This window comes from Pezoporus flaviventris, unplaced genomic scaffold, assembly GCF_033815535.1.
Source record: "Pezoporus flaviventris isolate CSIRO_AGI_PZ_B2104156 unplaced genomic scaffold, CSIRO_AGI_Pfla_v1 ptg000020l, whole genome shotgun sequence".
Taxonomy (NCBI): Eukaryota; Metazoa; Chordata; class Aves; order Psittaciformes; family Psittacidae; genus Pezoporus; species Pezoporus flaviventris.
The window spans coordinates 2665378-2680159 of record NW_026892568.1 but is presented as its reverse complement, the minus strand read 5'-3'; the positions used below and the strand labels follow the sequence as shown (position 1 = coordinate 2680159).

General features: G+C 39.7%; 1 protein-coding gene across 5 annotated transcripts in view; it reads right to left on the bottom strand.

Annotated features, from left to right (window-relative positions):
- Positions 1-12123, bottom strand: part of PECAM1 (platelet and endothelial cell adhesion molecule 1) — a 28995-nt gene extending 16872 nt beyond the window's left edge. For 3 of the 5 annotated variants that reach the window (XM_061455318.1, XM_061455319.1, XM_061455320.1), the window contains exons 1-12: positions 11613-12123; positions 11442-11468; positions 9705-9998; positions 8469-8768; positions 8113-8382; positions 7575-7835; positions 6317-6598; positions 5272-5553; positions 4756-4863; positions 3749-3776; positions 2322-2392; positions 1160-1228 (exon numbers count right to left, since the gene is read on the bottom strand). In XM_061455318.1, coding sequence (XP_061311302.1) covers positions 1160-1228; positions 2322-2392; positions 3749-3776; positions 4756-4863; positions 5272-5553; positions 6317-6598; positions 7575-7835; positions 8113-8382; positions 8469-8768; positions 9705-9998; positions 11442-11468; positions 11613-11646 — 2026 coding nt within the window. In that variant the 5' untranslated portion in view covers positions 11647-12123. Of the gene's footprint in view, positions 1-1159; positions 1229-2321; positions 2393-3687; positions 3777-4755; positions 4864-5271; positions 5554-6316; positions 6599-7574; positions 7836-8112; positions 8383-8468; positions 8769-9704; positions 9999-11441; positions 11469-11612 lie in introns of those variants that run through there. The other 2 variants (XM_061455321.1, XR_009743717.1) reach the window with 2 other exon arrangements.
- Between the last annotated feature and the right edge of the window lie 2659 nt (positions 12124-14782).

The following is a 14782-nucleotide window of genomic DNA, read 5'->3' as shown; positions in this document are numbered from 1 at the left end:
GCCTCCTCAGAAACAGCTGCAACAATTCAGTATTAGCCCTGTTCTGAAAAAGAGTAGGACAACTATAGCATCTCAGTGCAGAATTTAGAAGAGGTGGAAAAATAGCATGCTCAGAACACAAGGAAAACTCTGTGATGAATGATAGCAGCGAGTAAAAACAGAGAAAGAATAGGACTGGCAGTTTCACAGAGCTTTGCTGCCAAGCAAGAGTGAGCGCTTCTGCCCGAACATCTCTATTACTAACTGAACAGTCATGCCTTTGGTCTCTGAAATTAGTGAGTGGTCTCCTTCCTACCAGGAAAAAGCTAATTTTTCTATTTCTTCCTCAGTCTGCTTCTCATTTGGTTAAAGCAAAAAAGCCAGAGCACAGCATAAATCCCCCTCATGGGTTTTAGTCACTCACGGCTACTTGAAACCTTTCCTAAGTTTTGGAAATATTTAACAGCTTTCAACACAAGGGCATATAACACAGGATGACTGAAGTGTGCATTTGGGTGTTGAGAATAAATGTCAGTGGACATCCCTCCATCAAGGTTGCAGAGACACATACCTTAGCCTCATGCTATGAGGTCTGGTTACTGTTACCAAAGAACTACAGGTAAGATCCAAAGTTATCTGGACATCAGTATTCTCATTTCTGTGTTTTATGTGTCACAAAATCCAGGCCTCTCCAAATGGAGGGACTAAATCTACACTGGTCTATCTTCCTTCTCTATCACAAGTGAATTACAGCTTTGACCCTTCAACCAGTTCCTTTATAAAGGACGAAATTCCACTGCTTTCTGTTCTCTCCATTATCCTACCCCGTAGCTAACTTCAAATGGCTCCCAGTGAATTTGGGTTCTATAACATGAAGATTCACAGCAGGCTGCCTTCTGCTAGGAGTTCTAGCTGGGAGCCCTGCTCTGCACAACCTTATGTGGGTGGAAAGGGCAAGTTCACAAGAGGATCCCAGGGGAAGAAGGGCTGCAGTGAACAATAGCTTGGTTGCCACAGCATTGTCTAGATTGAGGAGCACTACTTACATGAAACTGTCATGCACAGAAAACACAACCTGCTTTTACATTCACTGGTGCCAGTATCAGACCAGAGTCAGAGAATAACAGTATGCCCATAGTTGCTCCCAAAACATAACCATAGAGGCCAAAACGGTTATTACCTTTGTGAGGATCAAGTGTTGATACTTCAACTTCAGTGTACTCCACCTCAGCACTCTCAAGGTCAGGTCCTGCCCCAAAAATACCAAGAAGATGTTTCTTTGCAGGACTGCATACTTCATTTGAGCTGTGGGCCTGATCCTGCTGCCTCTGAAATTAATGGACAAGTCCTCATTGACTTCGATAGGTGCAGGATCAGGCCCTACTTATGGCAAATGTAAGTTACTCTGCTAAGAGTTGTAAGACCAACCCATTCCTAGGTAATTCCAATCCCAAGACCAACTCAAGCCAGATTTCTGAAACTGTGGGACATGCAAATTGTGCCTAAAACTCTTACTTTCAATTTAACACCTTCAAAAATGGTGCAACATAAATGGAGCAGGGAATTATCTGAGATTCTCCCACAGTCCTGCTCCAGCTCCTCTCTTCTATTTTCTCTTTAAGTATAAAATTAGCTTTACTCTCATCTGTTGATTTCATGTAATTTTCACCATCTTAGTGTAACCTGAATTTAAAATAGTCAATCAAAAGTTGAGCTGACAAAACATTTACTGTAGCCAGTCAAATGAATGAGTTACACAGCTGCAATTCCTATTGTCATTATGGTTATTTATATATGAGAAATTCTACTTTTAGATTCACACCCAAGATATTCATAAACACAGGTGAGAAGAATGGGGGGTTTTAAACAATCAGCTAAAAAACACCCCAGGGTAGCTGTGTTTCTATCAGGTGCTCTAAACAACATGTCCACCCATTTTTGTGAAGTGCACTGTAATGAAAGTTGCTCAGTCATGGCAAGTTAATATCGCTGTACTGTGGCCACATCACAGGTCCATGTGGCACAACTTAGATTTCCTCTCTGAAATCATTTTCTTGCAGCTGTGTTAAAACTGTTGACAACAGAACCATGAGTTCTCCATCTGAAATACTGTGAACTGACTGCCTGCTAGAAGTGCCTGAGCAGACTTACAAACCAATCTTGTATAAGACATGCTCATAAAAAACTGAACAAAGACAAAATACAGAGGAATGCCAATAACTTTCTGCCAGGTAATCCCAAAACACTGGGTCCTATTCAAACAGCAACCATGTAAGTCCAAAATTTTAAATAAATCTTTAATTAAGCCAAATCACTCATAGTCTTACAGCAAAATATCTCACCTGAATAGTAGTCTCCATCATTGTGCTGTCTTGTCAGTTTTTCACTTGTCGAGTTAGTAGCCAAGGCAGGACTGAAAAGCAAATGAAAGTTGATGGAATTATCCAACAGCAGTCAACAAAAACATGACGCTATGCAAAGATCAGTCATTGTCTATGCTAACTACCACATAGTCTTAACTATTAAACCCAGTTAAAATTTTGCCTTTCTCTTTAAGAGAAACCCAAACAAATTTTAAGGTCAAAAATGTTCCCTCTTCCATTACTCTTAAGAGCTCTGTATTTTTAATTCCATACCTAAGTGCATTCAAATGCAAGCCTGATATTCTTCTATTTCTCTAAGCTGTTTCGGGATTTTTTTTCACCTATTTTTAGAGTATTTCCTCATCCCGTTGTTGTGTTAGCAGGTAGTACATGAAGCACAACCATCTATTGTCTGCAGGTGTGTGCCATAATAATCTATATTCATATGGCGGAAGGCCTCCAGCCCTTTAAACAGAAATATTACATCATTACTATATAGCAAGTGGTGTGGCTTAACTAAGTACCACATAGACACTCACTCACTTCTCCCACCTTCCCCAGGTGGGTGTGGGGAGGAGAACCAGGAAAGGGTAAAACCCATGGGTTGAAATAAGACCAGTTTAATACTTGAAGTAAAATAAAATATAATAACAAAAATAGTAATGAAAAAATGAGAGAAAGGGAGAGAGAGAGATATAAAGCCCAAGCAAAACGAGTGATGCTCCATACAATTGTTTACCACCCCCTGACTGATGCCCAGCCTATCCTTGAGCAGCGATTGGCACCTCCTGGCCACCCCCCACGTTTCTATACTGGGCATGATGCTCTATGTTATGGAATGTCCCTGTGGCTAGTTCAGGTCACTGTCCTGGCTCTGATCCCTCCTTGGCTTCTTGTGCCCCTCCTCACTGACAGACCACAAGCAACTGAAAAGTATTTGACTCAGAGTAAGCGCTACTGAGCAGCAATTAAACCAGCAGTGTGTTATCGACGTGATTCTAGTACTAAATTCAAAACACAGCAGCGTACCAGCACTAGGAAGAAAACTAAGTCTATCCCAGCCAAAACCAGGGGGGTATGCACCATTTACATGCTCAGGTTCCACACTTTCAATATATCCCAGTTAACCAGCATCACCTTTCTGGTCAGTTTCTATACTGCTCTGTAGGGAATATCCCTGTGGCCCTGACTCTGCTCCCTCCCAGCCTTTTGTACACCTCCTCACTGACAGATGACGAGCAATTGTAAAGTACTTGACTCAGAGTAAGCACTACTTAACACACTGATAGTTTAGTTGTTGCTATCAACATTATTCTCATACTAAATCCAAAACACAGCACTGTACCAGCTACTAGGAAGAAAATTAAGTCTATCCCAGCTGAAACCAGGACAGCAAGCCGTCTTACCCAGACATCTCCATGGATGGTCCTTTAGCTTGACAAGAGAAAAATAAAAGCTCCTATTAATAGACTGCACAACTAAAATAATCTAAAAGTAAAATTCAAAAGTATAGTGATTATTTACCCAAGTCAGAATCATTTCTCTTGACTATCACAGAATTAATTACCCAGTGGCTTACAACCTGTTTATCACCCCGTCCCTTAAATGTCTCTTGCAAAGAGAACCTGAGATCTCAAACCTGAGACTTTAGCCTGGCCAATTTAAGCAGTCTGGAAGATCCAGATACCCCAAATTTTCCCCAGTATTTTGCAATGTACTGCGTATCACAGGATAAACAAGATTTACTTGGTTTTTGACAAACAAGATCTGAAAGAACACCTTAATGATAAGAGACAAATCCCTATGTGAGAATGTATTACAGTTGTAAGGAGAAAAAAAAAAACAAAACAACAAGCAAACAATACCCCAACCAAAAAATGACTCCACAACCCAATATTCTCAAATTTGGTTCCTGAGGATTAGAGAAGCACTGCAGTAACACCTGAGCTGGGACCCCAAATCAAATTGCCACAGCTCTATAAGGGATCTAAACCCAAAAACCCCTCAGGCCCCTTCTGCTTCTACATTGCACAGGACTGAATTCCAGACCTAGAACTGCATCAGAACAATGCAATTCTGGCCTGTCTCCAATAACCTTTGCTTTACTAGTGACTTCCCAGCACCATTAGTTAGACGCTCCCATTTTGCCCAATACACTTGGAAAGCTCCAGCATGCTTGTAGCTGAACTCAGGCAACCGCACACTTTGAAACAGATTCTAAGTTAAGTGAAAATTGTATTTAGTCATCTCCAAAGCCTCACCCCACAGCCTTTGCTTCTGAAACAAATGCAAGTTTAGCTGTAATACGTTTGTCACAAATAGAAGGGAACCATTCATTACCCTTTTTCTTCTTACACAAAAACAAGTTTAGCTGTAATACATTTGTCACAAATAGAAGGGAACCATTCATTACCCTTTTTCTTCTTACACAAAAACCACCATAATGCGAGAGTCACGGCTCCTGCGATGAGTATCAGGACAAACGCAACAATGACTCCTTTCTGCCAAGATGCTAAGATGACTGGAAATAAGAAAGATATGTTGAAGAGAGTATGTACAGTGACAGGTCACCATGGCCAACTTCTGCAGTTCCTGACCTTTCATTTTCCTACAAATTGGCCTTCTTACACACTGGGGAAGAACTTTACAGAGATCTGCATGCAAAGTTCACTAGTGAGCCACTCCTTTGTGACTGAAACCTCAGTACAACGGGTTGCTTTCAGCTTGTATCTGTCTCCTTCAACTTTTGAGCTTCCTTTAAACTTTCGTATGCAAGTTAGGCAACCTCTGTTTATAAACAGATCTCTCTGTTTAACTTCTGACAATGGTGGAACAAAAGTAACGGAGTTACACTTAGTAACACATCAGACAACATAACTTCAACAGTTATGATGACATAGCATGCAGCTTACCATAAAAGTTAGCTTACCACTGATGGTTATTGGATGGCTTTTCACATCCACATTAGCTCGATTAGAAGCCATGCAGTAGTATGTCCCAGTGTCCTGCCTGCTCATCGTGCTCTTGCGCCACATGACTCTGTCAGCGTGTTCACTTTGCTCAAATACAAGAACATCACGATCAGCTTTTCTAAAAATCCTAAAGTGGATTGGCCAAGATCCTTCTTTCACAGAGCAGAGGAAAGCGGTCTCACTGCCTTCCTCCACTTCTCCATACGGAATACTGCCCAGGCTGGCATTCTTGATTGGCACTACAGAGGAAGGCACAAAGAAAACAAATATTAGCACTATTAGAAATAACTTTGATGATAAAATGAAGTATTGTAGAAATAGTTGCTTTAATGCTTGTAAGTGTTATATGCTTTAACTGTCACATGAAACCTCACTACCATCTTCTTTTTAAAGCTTCAACTACCAACTTCCCTCATAGAGGAATTTTCCCTTTCTGCTTCACACATATTTGTAGATCAGAGACCTTGCTCACATATAGTAACTCCTAGCTACTAATAGGCACAGTAATAAACTGACTTTCAGAGCTACTTTGCCACTGCAGCTTCTGGTGTCAAACACATGCTCGGTGCCTCTGAAAACAGCAGCTATTAACAGAGGCATTTAGGGATTTACATCAGTTATTTCAGTGATTGAAATCATAGACTATCTCTAATATCATTAGGCATACATTTAATCCAGTCCTATGAGAATCAAACATGAGGAAAACATCTGCTCTGAAATTCTGAATCATTAATTTTACTAAAACAGCTTCTGTAAGATTTCAAGTCAGAGCTGGTTTTAACATTAACATAACCTCACTTGTAGTTAACTTGATTCAGACCCCTATCGAGGTTTTTACTCCAGCAACAAATGGTCGGAGATACCAAACTCCAACTATTTTTAATTCAAGTGAGCAAAAATTTGTAAACATTTCACATCCATTATGTTTAGTCCCTCATTTTCTGCTACAGTTTCAAAACTCAAAAAATGGCATTAGACAGAGTAAGAATTAAACAGACTTACCTACTACTGTGACATTTAGAATATTGCTGGTTTTCACACCACTGGAGTGATTATTTCTAGCATCACATTTGTATCCCTTTTTGTCATTTTGTCCAACATTTTCATCCAAGAACGTAGCATATGTATCATTAATGACTGTTTCTTTAATTACATTTCCTTTGTAGAATTTGAATGTTATTGGTGGTGTTCCCCTGGCTGAACGACAGATTAACTGCAGAGGCTTCCCTAATACCACTTCTGGTAAACCACTGACAACAGAAAGAGTTGGCTTGGAGACTGGAGCTAAAAGAGGAATAACAGAAAAAATGGTTGCAAATTACACTGCATAAAGCTGAAAGATACAACATTATTTTATAGAAAACATATAAACACACAATATTTAGCTAGTCTGCACGCACAGCTTATATGGGGAAGCTCTTCTTCATTGCTAGAATGGAAGCAGGGGGTAACTTGACCAAAACAAGAATATAGATAATAGAACATATGTAACAGAATAAAATAGCATACAAGGAGAACATAAAGGAAGACAAAAGGATCAGTGACACAGCTATGGATCATCCAAACTCCAGAACTAGCTCTGACCCAAGGAGTAAGTCTGTAGAGCAAAAATACATGCAAGTACCAGTTCATATATTACCTGAGATGGATCCTGCAGCACCTAATCACGGACCTCTGCTTCTGCAGCACAGTAAATCACAACCCAACAGGGGAATTAAACCCCCTTTAGATCTGAGAACTAACTGTGCTTGTTCCATGAGAGGGAAGGAAACTAGGGTGTTTGTAATTAGTGTGCTGGTGAGGGGGTTGTATTGATAGCAAAACCCTTGGCTTTTCTGGAGTAGAACGCTCCAGATGACCTCTGGCTCTCATGGCTTTCTACCTGGAGGGCCAGGGGGAGGGATTCAAGGCAGACACTGACAGAGTTTCAGATCAAACTGATGAGTGAAAGATTTACAGAACATTCCCAGCTCCTGCAAATGGTAATGAATGACAGCTTATTTGGCACCTAGCAGAATCAATGGAAGAGAAGGAAGATCGGCCCTGGAAAAGTCTGACTTGATTAGATCATGATAGGCCAAATCCTCTACAGTTACAGATGACAAGCACATCTCACAGAAATTAATACTTCCAGAACAAATAGACACCCTGCTGGTTTGTGGATTAGAGACTGATTCTGTCAATTGATGTGCTTATAAATAAGCTTACAGTTTTGATTTCCCCCCATACCATTGGGTTCTAAACCTCTGTATCAACTCACCATAAACATTTATCCTTACAGGTTTGCTCTCCTTGACTATTCCTTTTACTTCAGCTTTACAGATGTAGGATCCAGTATCATTCACACTAACTCTCATTGTTAAGTTTCTAGAAGTTTCCAACAAGACATCTCCATTTGAATTTCTCCGCAGCACAGAGAAGTTGGCTTTCTGAAAGCCACTAATGCTGCAGCTCAGAGTTAACTCTCTGTTTTCATCCAGCTTATTCATAGAAGCAGCCAGTGTTGGCTTGGGGAATAACTCTGCAAGACAGAAAAAATAATTTATTCATTCAAATTGAGCCTAAAAGAATATGACTACCTACATCAAAGTATACAGAATGAAGGACATAGTGAAAGTTTATAATTAGGGAAAAAATAATCATATTATTTTAATATAATAATATTTTCAGGGAAAACATAACTTAGCAATCACTTGAAACCACTTTTTGTATGTGTTATTTGAGAGTATTATTTCAGTTCTTGAGTTCTACTGAATTTAAACTTAAATGTTAATCCACTGAGTGAACAGAGGTGTTACCTGACACAACAACATTCACTTTGGTGGACTTAGATGCTCTCCCTTGCTCCACCTTACACAGGTATTCACCACTGTCCTCTAGAGTAGCTACTGCAGAGTACTTCAAAACTTTCTCATCTCGTACACTGTTCAGTATCGTTTTGTTTTTCTGAAGTATGATTTCGATGTCGCGCATTCGGGCTACCACAGTTGAGCATTCAAGCTGTATTCTGTCTCCTTCTGTAATATTACGTGAGGGCCTGACACTCAGAGTAGGCTTTATAAATGGTTCTGCAAGAGAATGCATAGAAACTCATAACCCAACTTTTAAGTTATAGCAAGAAAAGAATTGTAAAAAGAAAAGCTAAGCAACTTACCCCTGACTGTAACAAGTGTTTGGTTGCTGTGTTCTGAGCTGTCAAATTCACGTTGTACATGTCTCTTACCAAAGCAATCAAATTGTAAAATATTATCTCCTTCTTCAACAGAAAATTCCACCTCAGAATAATTTTTGTATGCTTCAAAGACGTATTTTTCTTTAGGTGTTGAATTCATTTTTATCTTTCGGAAATAGAAGTATAAAGGAGGAACTTCTTCTGGCAGCTCACAACGTAATTTCACAACCTCACCCTCTAAAACTTCTTTTTTCTCAGCAGTGAGGATTGGCTTGGTCATTCCTTAGAAGAGAAAACAAGAAAAATGAAACAGAACATTGCATAATCCTGACATAAACACTATGCCTGACGACTCTGGTAGTGATCTGTGCTAATGAAGAGGTGCAAATGATTTGTAAGAACTGAGCTTTTGAAGACAGTTCCTTTGATGTGTGTGTATATGCTAAGGCACCTTCAGAAGAATAAAATGTCCCTTCAAGAGGGCAATACAATCTCTATACAATGCATGAAGTATGAAAGTTAGTGTTTTGAAGGTAAGACCACTTTCTCAGTGTTTCCTATTGCTACTATGAAATGAGCAAGCAAAGAAACTAAATGCCATCCCAGCTCCTGTACCTAAAAGTACAGGCCTCTGAAAAAAAGTTACAAGCCCTCCACAACCCTGTAACTAATGCTGAACGAGTTCTTTCTGTGTTGCTTTTCCAAGGGGAAAAATGTCACTTGCAGTCAAGAACACATGGCTGGAAAGAGTAGAGATGGAGCTGACCCCTGTTTTCGTAAGAGATGAAAGGACAAGACTGATATAACATTATCTACCACAGTAGTCCACAGTTGATAATAGCTTTAGCAATAGCTGTCACAAGGTGAGAATCTCAATGCATCTCAATACATTTCCAGCTTTTCCAGCAAACTACCCACCCCCCATCATGCTCATGATCTGTGGGCATAAGCTTTCACACATAACACTTTCTCTAGTTTAATAACAGGCCCAGGGAAGAGCGCACAGGTTGCATTCCTGACTATCACTGATCTGCCAGGTAGCCTTGGGATCGTTATTTCATTTCTGTGCCTTACCATGAGGATTTAGTACTAAAGTCTTGTAAAGTACTATAGATAAAAACCACTTTCCAAGATATCCTATTGAGCACTATTATTAATTTCCAGGTTCTCTTTTTGTATCTTAAGACAACTGCCATGTTTGAAGGAATACTCACTCACCTGTTACCCAGACATGTAAGGAGTTACTTGATTTTGTCTTCCCACCTGCTTCCACAGTACATTCATACTCTCCTGTATCTGAAGATCTAGCCAGAGGTACTTCATATCGAGCATCATCTTTGTCTGATACAGTCATGAACACAAGCTTGCCATCCTTAAAAATTGTAAAGTTATGCTTCAGCTGGAAATCAGCACTTTTGCTAATATCAGCATGGCAGATAATTGACATGGGAGCTCCATTCTTGACTTTGACAGACGGCTGAACATTGATTTCAACTGTGTTGAAAGTAACAACTTGATGGAAAATAAAAAAAGAAACAAGATTTATATTTATTTTCAATTAATCCAACATAATACTGCTATCTCAAACTGCTGCATTTTAATAACGAACTGCTTAGAGCTGTATTAAACCAGAAGCCAATTCATCCCCAATTAGCAAAAATCCCTGGAATTATCACAGTATTTCTTCCTTGAAAATACGGTTAGGGGTACGTCATGCAGCAAATTTCACTTTAAATATAGCTCACAGGCTTGGGATAATCTTAAATCTCTAGTTTAGGATAACTACAGCAGAACAGAAGATATTTGGGCTCAAGTGCTGCAAAAGCAAACATGTACATGCCTAACTTGTTGTGTTGGAAGTCCAGCAATCATACTCTCAAGAGTCCTTAGAAATACCCTGATTAATTCAAATCCAGAGTCATAGCCAGAAGGAATGCTTTCAATTAATTCAGAATTTAGACATGTTAGTCCCTGAAAAAAATATACTGAATACAGCATTCCTATTCAAAAAATAGTAACATGGATAAGCACCTTATGAAGTAAAGTTTAGAATAGCATTTTCATATATATATATATATATACACACACTGTGCTTCTGTGTTTAGACCACATCAATAATAATGAATTTGTAGCTTCAATTTTTATAGTTATTAGAATCCTGGTATAATTAATATTTTTATTCACACAACAAGAACAACAAATAGAGAGAGAGAACCCACAGCTTTTGGGTATGCCCATTTCAGTCAGGATTTGTATTGGAAATTTGCTTCTAAAACAGGAAAACTCCTGCATCTAAAGGAGTCCCTTGCCATGTACCAGCTATTTATAAACTGTCCTTGTTAGAGAGAGTTTTGGGCATAAAACCAATGCAAAAATAGTATATTTTTTTTGCATGTGAATAGACTACATGACAACAAGAACCAGCTTTTCTCTCTAGTGATGGAAAAAGGAAGTATGCAGAATGTACATGCTGGAAGTCAGCAAGATGATTAAGTGTAAAGTCAAGTCATTCCTTTCAGAACACAAGTTGTCTACTCTGCTCACACACAACCTTTTCTTTTGCAAGAAAAAGGAGCAAGAGAGAGTGCTCTTAACTTATAGTCTGTAATTTTATCCTACCTCCTTGCTTGTGGGCATGAGAGGGGTTTTTTAAAGACCAAACCAAAATGCTAGTAATTAAATATCCTCTCCCATCTCTCCTCTCAGTAAAGCAAATTACTCCAGGAAAAATTTCACAAAGCACATTTTTAAAGTACCAGCAGTACATCTCTCATTTAAACACTACACCAGGAACATCCCCAGTTAACACCTTGTTCAGCTTCTCACATGGCCAAGTTTTGTACTGAGCTACAGAACCACAAATCCAGATCAACTCTGCTATGGATACACACCAACAACTGAACCATTAGTTAAATTACTTATTTACATTTTGTAGGAGGAAAACTCATGACCTACCTCTGCCCTGAGTGTAAAGTTCTGAACCTGGGGAAAAAAAAAAGGAGAGACATGGTATTTTCAAAGCTTACAGATAGAGAGACAGTAATGGGAAACAGTAAAAAGCCCCAAGAAACCCCCAACAAACCACAAACACATGTACCCACCCAGATATTTCGTTATCAAACTTACACTGCAAGAAAATCACCAGAAGAGCAAGATACATCTCGTTCCTGAAGAACACACACGCTTAATTCCAAAATAAAACAATATTCATCATCAGAGGTGATGCCTCCAGGTACCAAAACCAGGTTATGGGGTTTTCTGTGGTTGTTTTACGGAAACTGATAAGATTTTTCCATTAAAATGCATAAGTTTTCCCAGATCTTCAAAAACCGGCTGGATCAAGTAATCGTTCCCATTACTGGAAACTGGAAATGGCAAACAATGAGAATCTATCTGCTGCTCACAGGCAGATTACTGTTCAGGAAGTGACTGGACTTTTCCTGAGGGCGCCACCAAATGCATTTGCTTTGTTTAATTTCTTAAGGTGTATTAAAAAAACAAGAAGTTCCAATGACATCTATCCTGCAGTTCCTGTCAATATGGGGGCTTTTAAGTCACAATTAACCATTTACAAACACAAATTACCTTTGCTATTTAACCTCAGTGGATCCTTGAGTAAATACTTCCCTTCATCCTGACACAGAGAACTCTTAGAGAACAGATGTACAGAATTACTCATTTTTCCTCTTTACCTCCGTTTCCAGGTCTCTCATTTTTGCTATGGCAAAGAACAGCTTTACTATAAGGCGCACAATAAATTCAAATTATATCAGAAACCACAGCTACTGTTGTATTAGACTAGAATATTGACGGGCAGACTTTCACGAGACCAGTATATACCAAAAACATGGAACTGCACAAGTTTACTAAACTGTTCTAATCTCAACCCGTGGGAGTTGCATTCTTTTCGATTCTCCTCTCCGTCCCTCCGGGAGTAGGGGGAGGGAAAGAAGGGGGGGGAGTGAGTAAACGAGTTACCTGACTGGGTTTAAACCATGACATGTAGTTAGTTAGAACAGTGTAAAACACACACAAGAAAAGAACTGGTTGGAGTTTTATTCTTCAGCAGAAATCTGCAGCAACAGTGGCACAATCTGAAATAGAGAATACTCTGGAGCAAGAATTAAACCTGCTGGCAGGCATTGCTGAGGGATCTTCTGACCTTTTCTGTGTTAATTCTTTTGCAATGGGGCAAAATATGAGAGCCAGCCTGAAATCAGGGATGATTAATTCCACATCCAGAACACTGAAAACAGAAATTGAGCAAATGTGATCAGAGGAGGAAGAAAAGTTGCAAAACATTCTACCTCAGCATCCAGCCCTCAGTTTCCACTGAGGTTTATCAGTCCACTGTCAAATCAGACTTAAAGTCATTCTACTTAACCCCTAATACTGACTCAGTTTACACTCTTGATAGAGTGATTTGAAATCATGCCCCTTCAAAAACTGCTTCTCAAGTTGTGTGTCCAGAACTCCCTAAATAGTGACTTAGTTATTCTTGAAAATTGAGTGCTCAGCACTTAATCCCTTAGTTTCTTTCCTTTGTAGACACGCTCAATGCTTTCCTTTACTTGCAGCAGCATTTTCCAAGCTTGTTAAAACACTGCTGAAAACAATACTAAATACATTCACAGAAGCCTATAAATGAGACTTACAGTTCTCATAAGCTTCTGGGTCTCTCCCTTTTTTTTTCTTCTGAGGTCAATGAAAACTGTATTTTTTTTCCCCCAAAACAATAGTTTAAAGCTGCATGTGTATCTTAACACTTGTATTACACACAAGCAGGGTGTTTTGCAGAAGGAAACAGAAGGGAAACACTCATCTGTTTAACAATGTATAGGCAATATGAACAAGCATCTACGTAGCTGTAACTAATGACCAAGAAGTAAGCTGTTTAACTAGCAGTAGCATTTGTTCTGCTTAATCCAGTTTGTTTGAAATACACCCCCAACAAAAGACTGGTGGCCTGGCTGGTTTCCAGCAATGGTCTCCAGAGCCAGGTAAAGGAAAAGAGAAGGAGGACATATGGCAGGTGGAGAACAAAGGTAGACCAACTTTTGCTATTGATAACAAAAAATAGGAAGGAAGGCGATTTCCCCCTTCCCCTCTCCCCCATAAAAGAATTCAGCAGGACACACAAAGCTCAGCAAAGCCACACCAGTCTTTCCCACAGGGGACAAAGGTTCTGCTCTGAGCCACTGCAAGGGAAGGGGAAAGTGAGTGTGGGTCAGTATCCTTCAGAGCGAGCCAATACGGAACCAGCCTTGTTTCAGACTGAGGTGGAAAGGCCAGCTTTTAGGATGAACTAGGTCAGGAGTAAGGTTTAATGGTGCCAAAAACCTGAGGCTGTTGTGAGATGTCACTCCAAGGAAAGTATGTGCCATAAGATGTCACAGGCCAATTATACTGGCATGTTCTTGATAAGCCCTCAACGTTGCCCTGGAGAAAAAAATCTAGCTAGTATCAACCAAATTTCAAGAAATAAATTCAGCTACAGGAATTTTTCTGAAATATGCAAGACCAAAGTTATTCTGATATACAGTGTATAGAAAATCCCTTCTATTTGTGGGAAAAGTAGGGTTGACCTCAAAAACGCAACACACTTTCTGAAGCAGACAGAATAGTCATTATAGTGTGACACAATGCCCTTGGAGACCTATGGGAATAATTACATTTAATCAACTGCCCCTTGAGTCAGACCCTTGAACATTAAAGCTGTGCTCATCTGGGAATTCACAATCCTCTTCCTACCAGCTGTGTCCCTCGCTACTTGCTCACATATGACATTTCCTAAAACCCACCCATCTGAACAGAGCTTTGCCTACATCCAGAGGCCTATTCTTGTAATTAAGGGCAAAATGCTGAATAAGATTTTCAGCTTTTTTCCTCTGCAAATACAGTGTTTCCAGCCAGTCCCTTATGGCAGGGGAGGAAGCTGGGAGTTCACAGCATGCTTGAGCTGTTTGTTTTCATTTGCTCTCCAGCTGGCTGGCAGGACAGTAAAGAGCACAGCACAGAGGCAGTCTCTAGGACTGTCATCTTACTTCCTCACAGAGCACACGCTGATTTCAGCAAATCTAGACTTTGTCTCCTGATCTCAAATGCCCATTCCTGATGGGAGTTTCACTTTCTTCAGAAAAGATGAAGTCTCTGCATGCATCGCCTTCAAGTTCTATCATGCTGATCTACTGACAAAACATTTAACGTGACGTTCTGGGGTGATCAAATCTTGGTCCTTAGAATAGAGACTCCACATAACTTCTTGTATAAGCTCATTGATTTTAATGGCTATACAG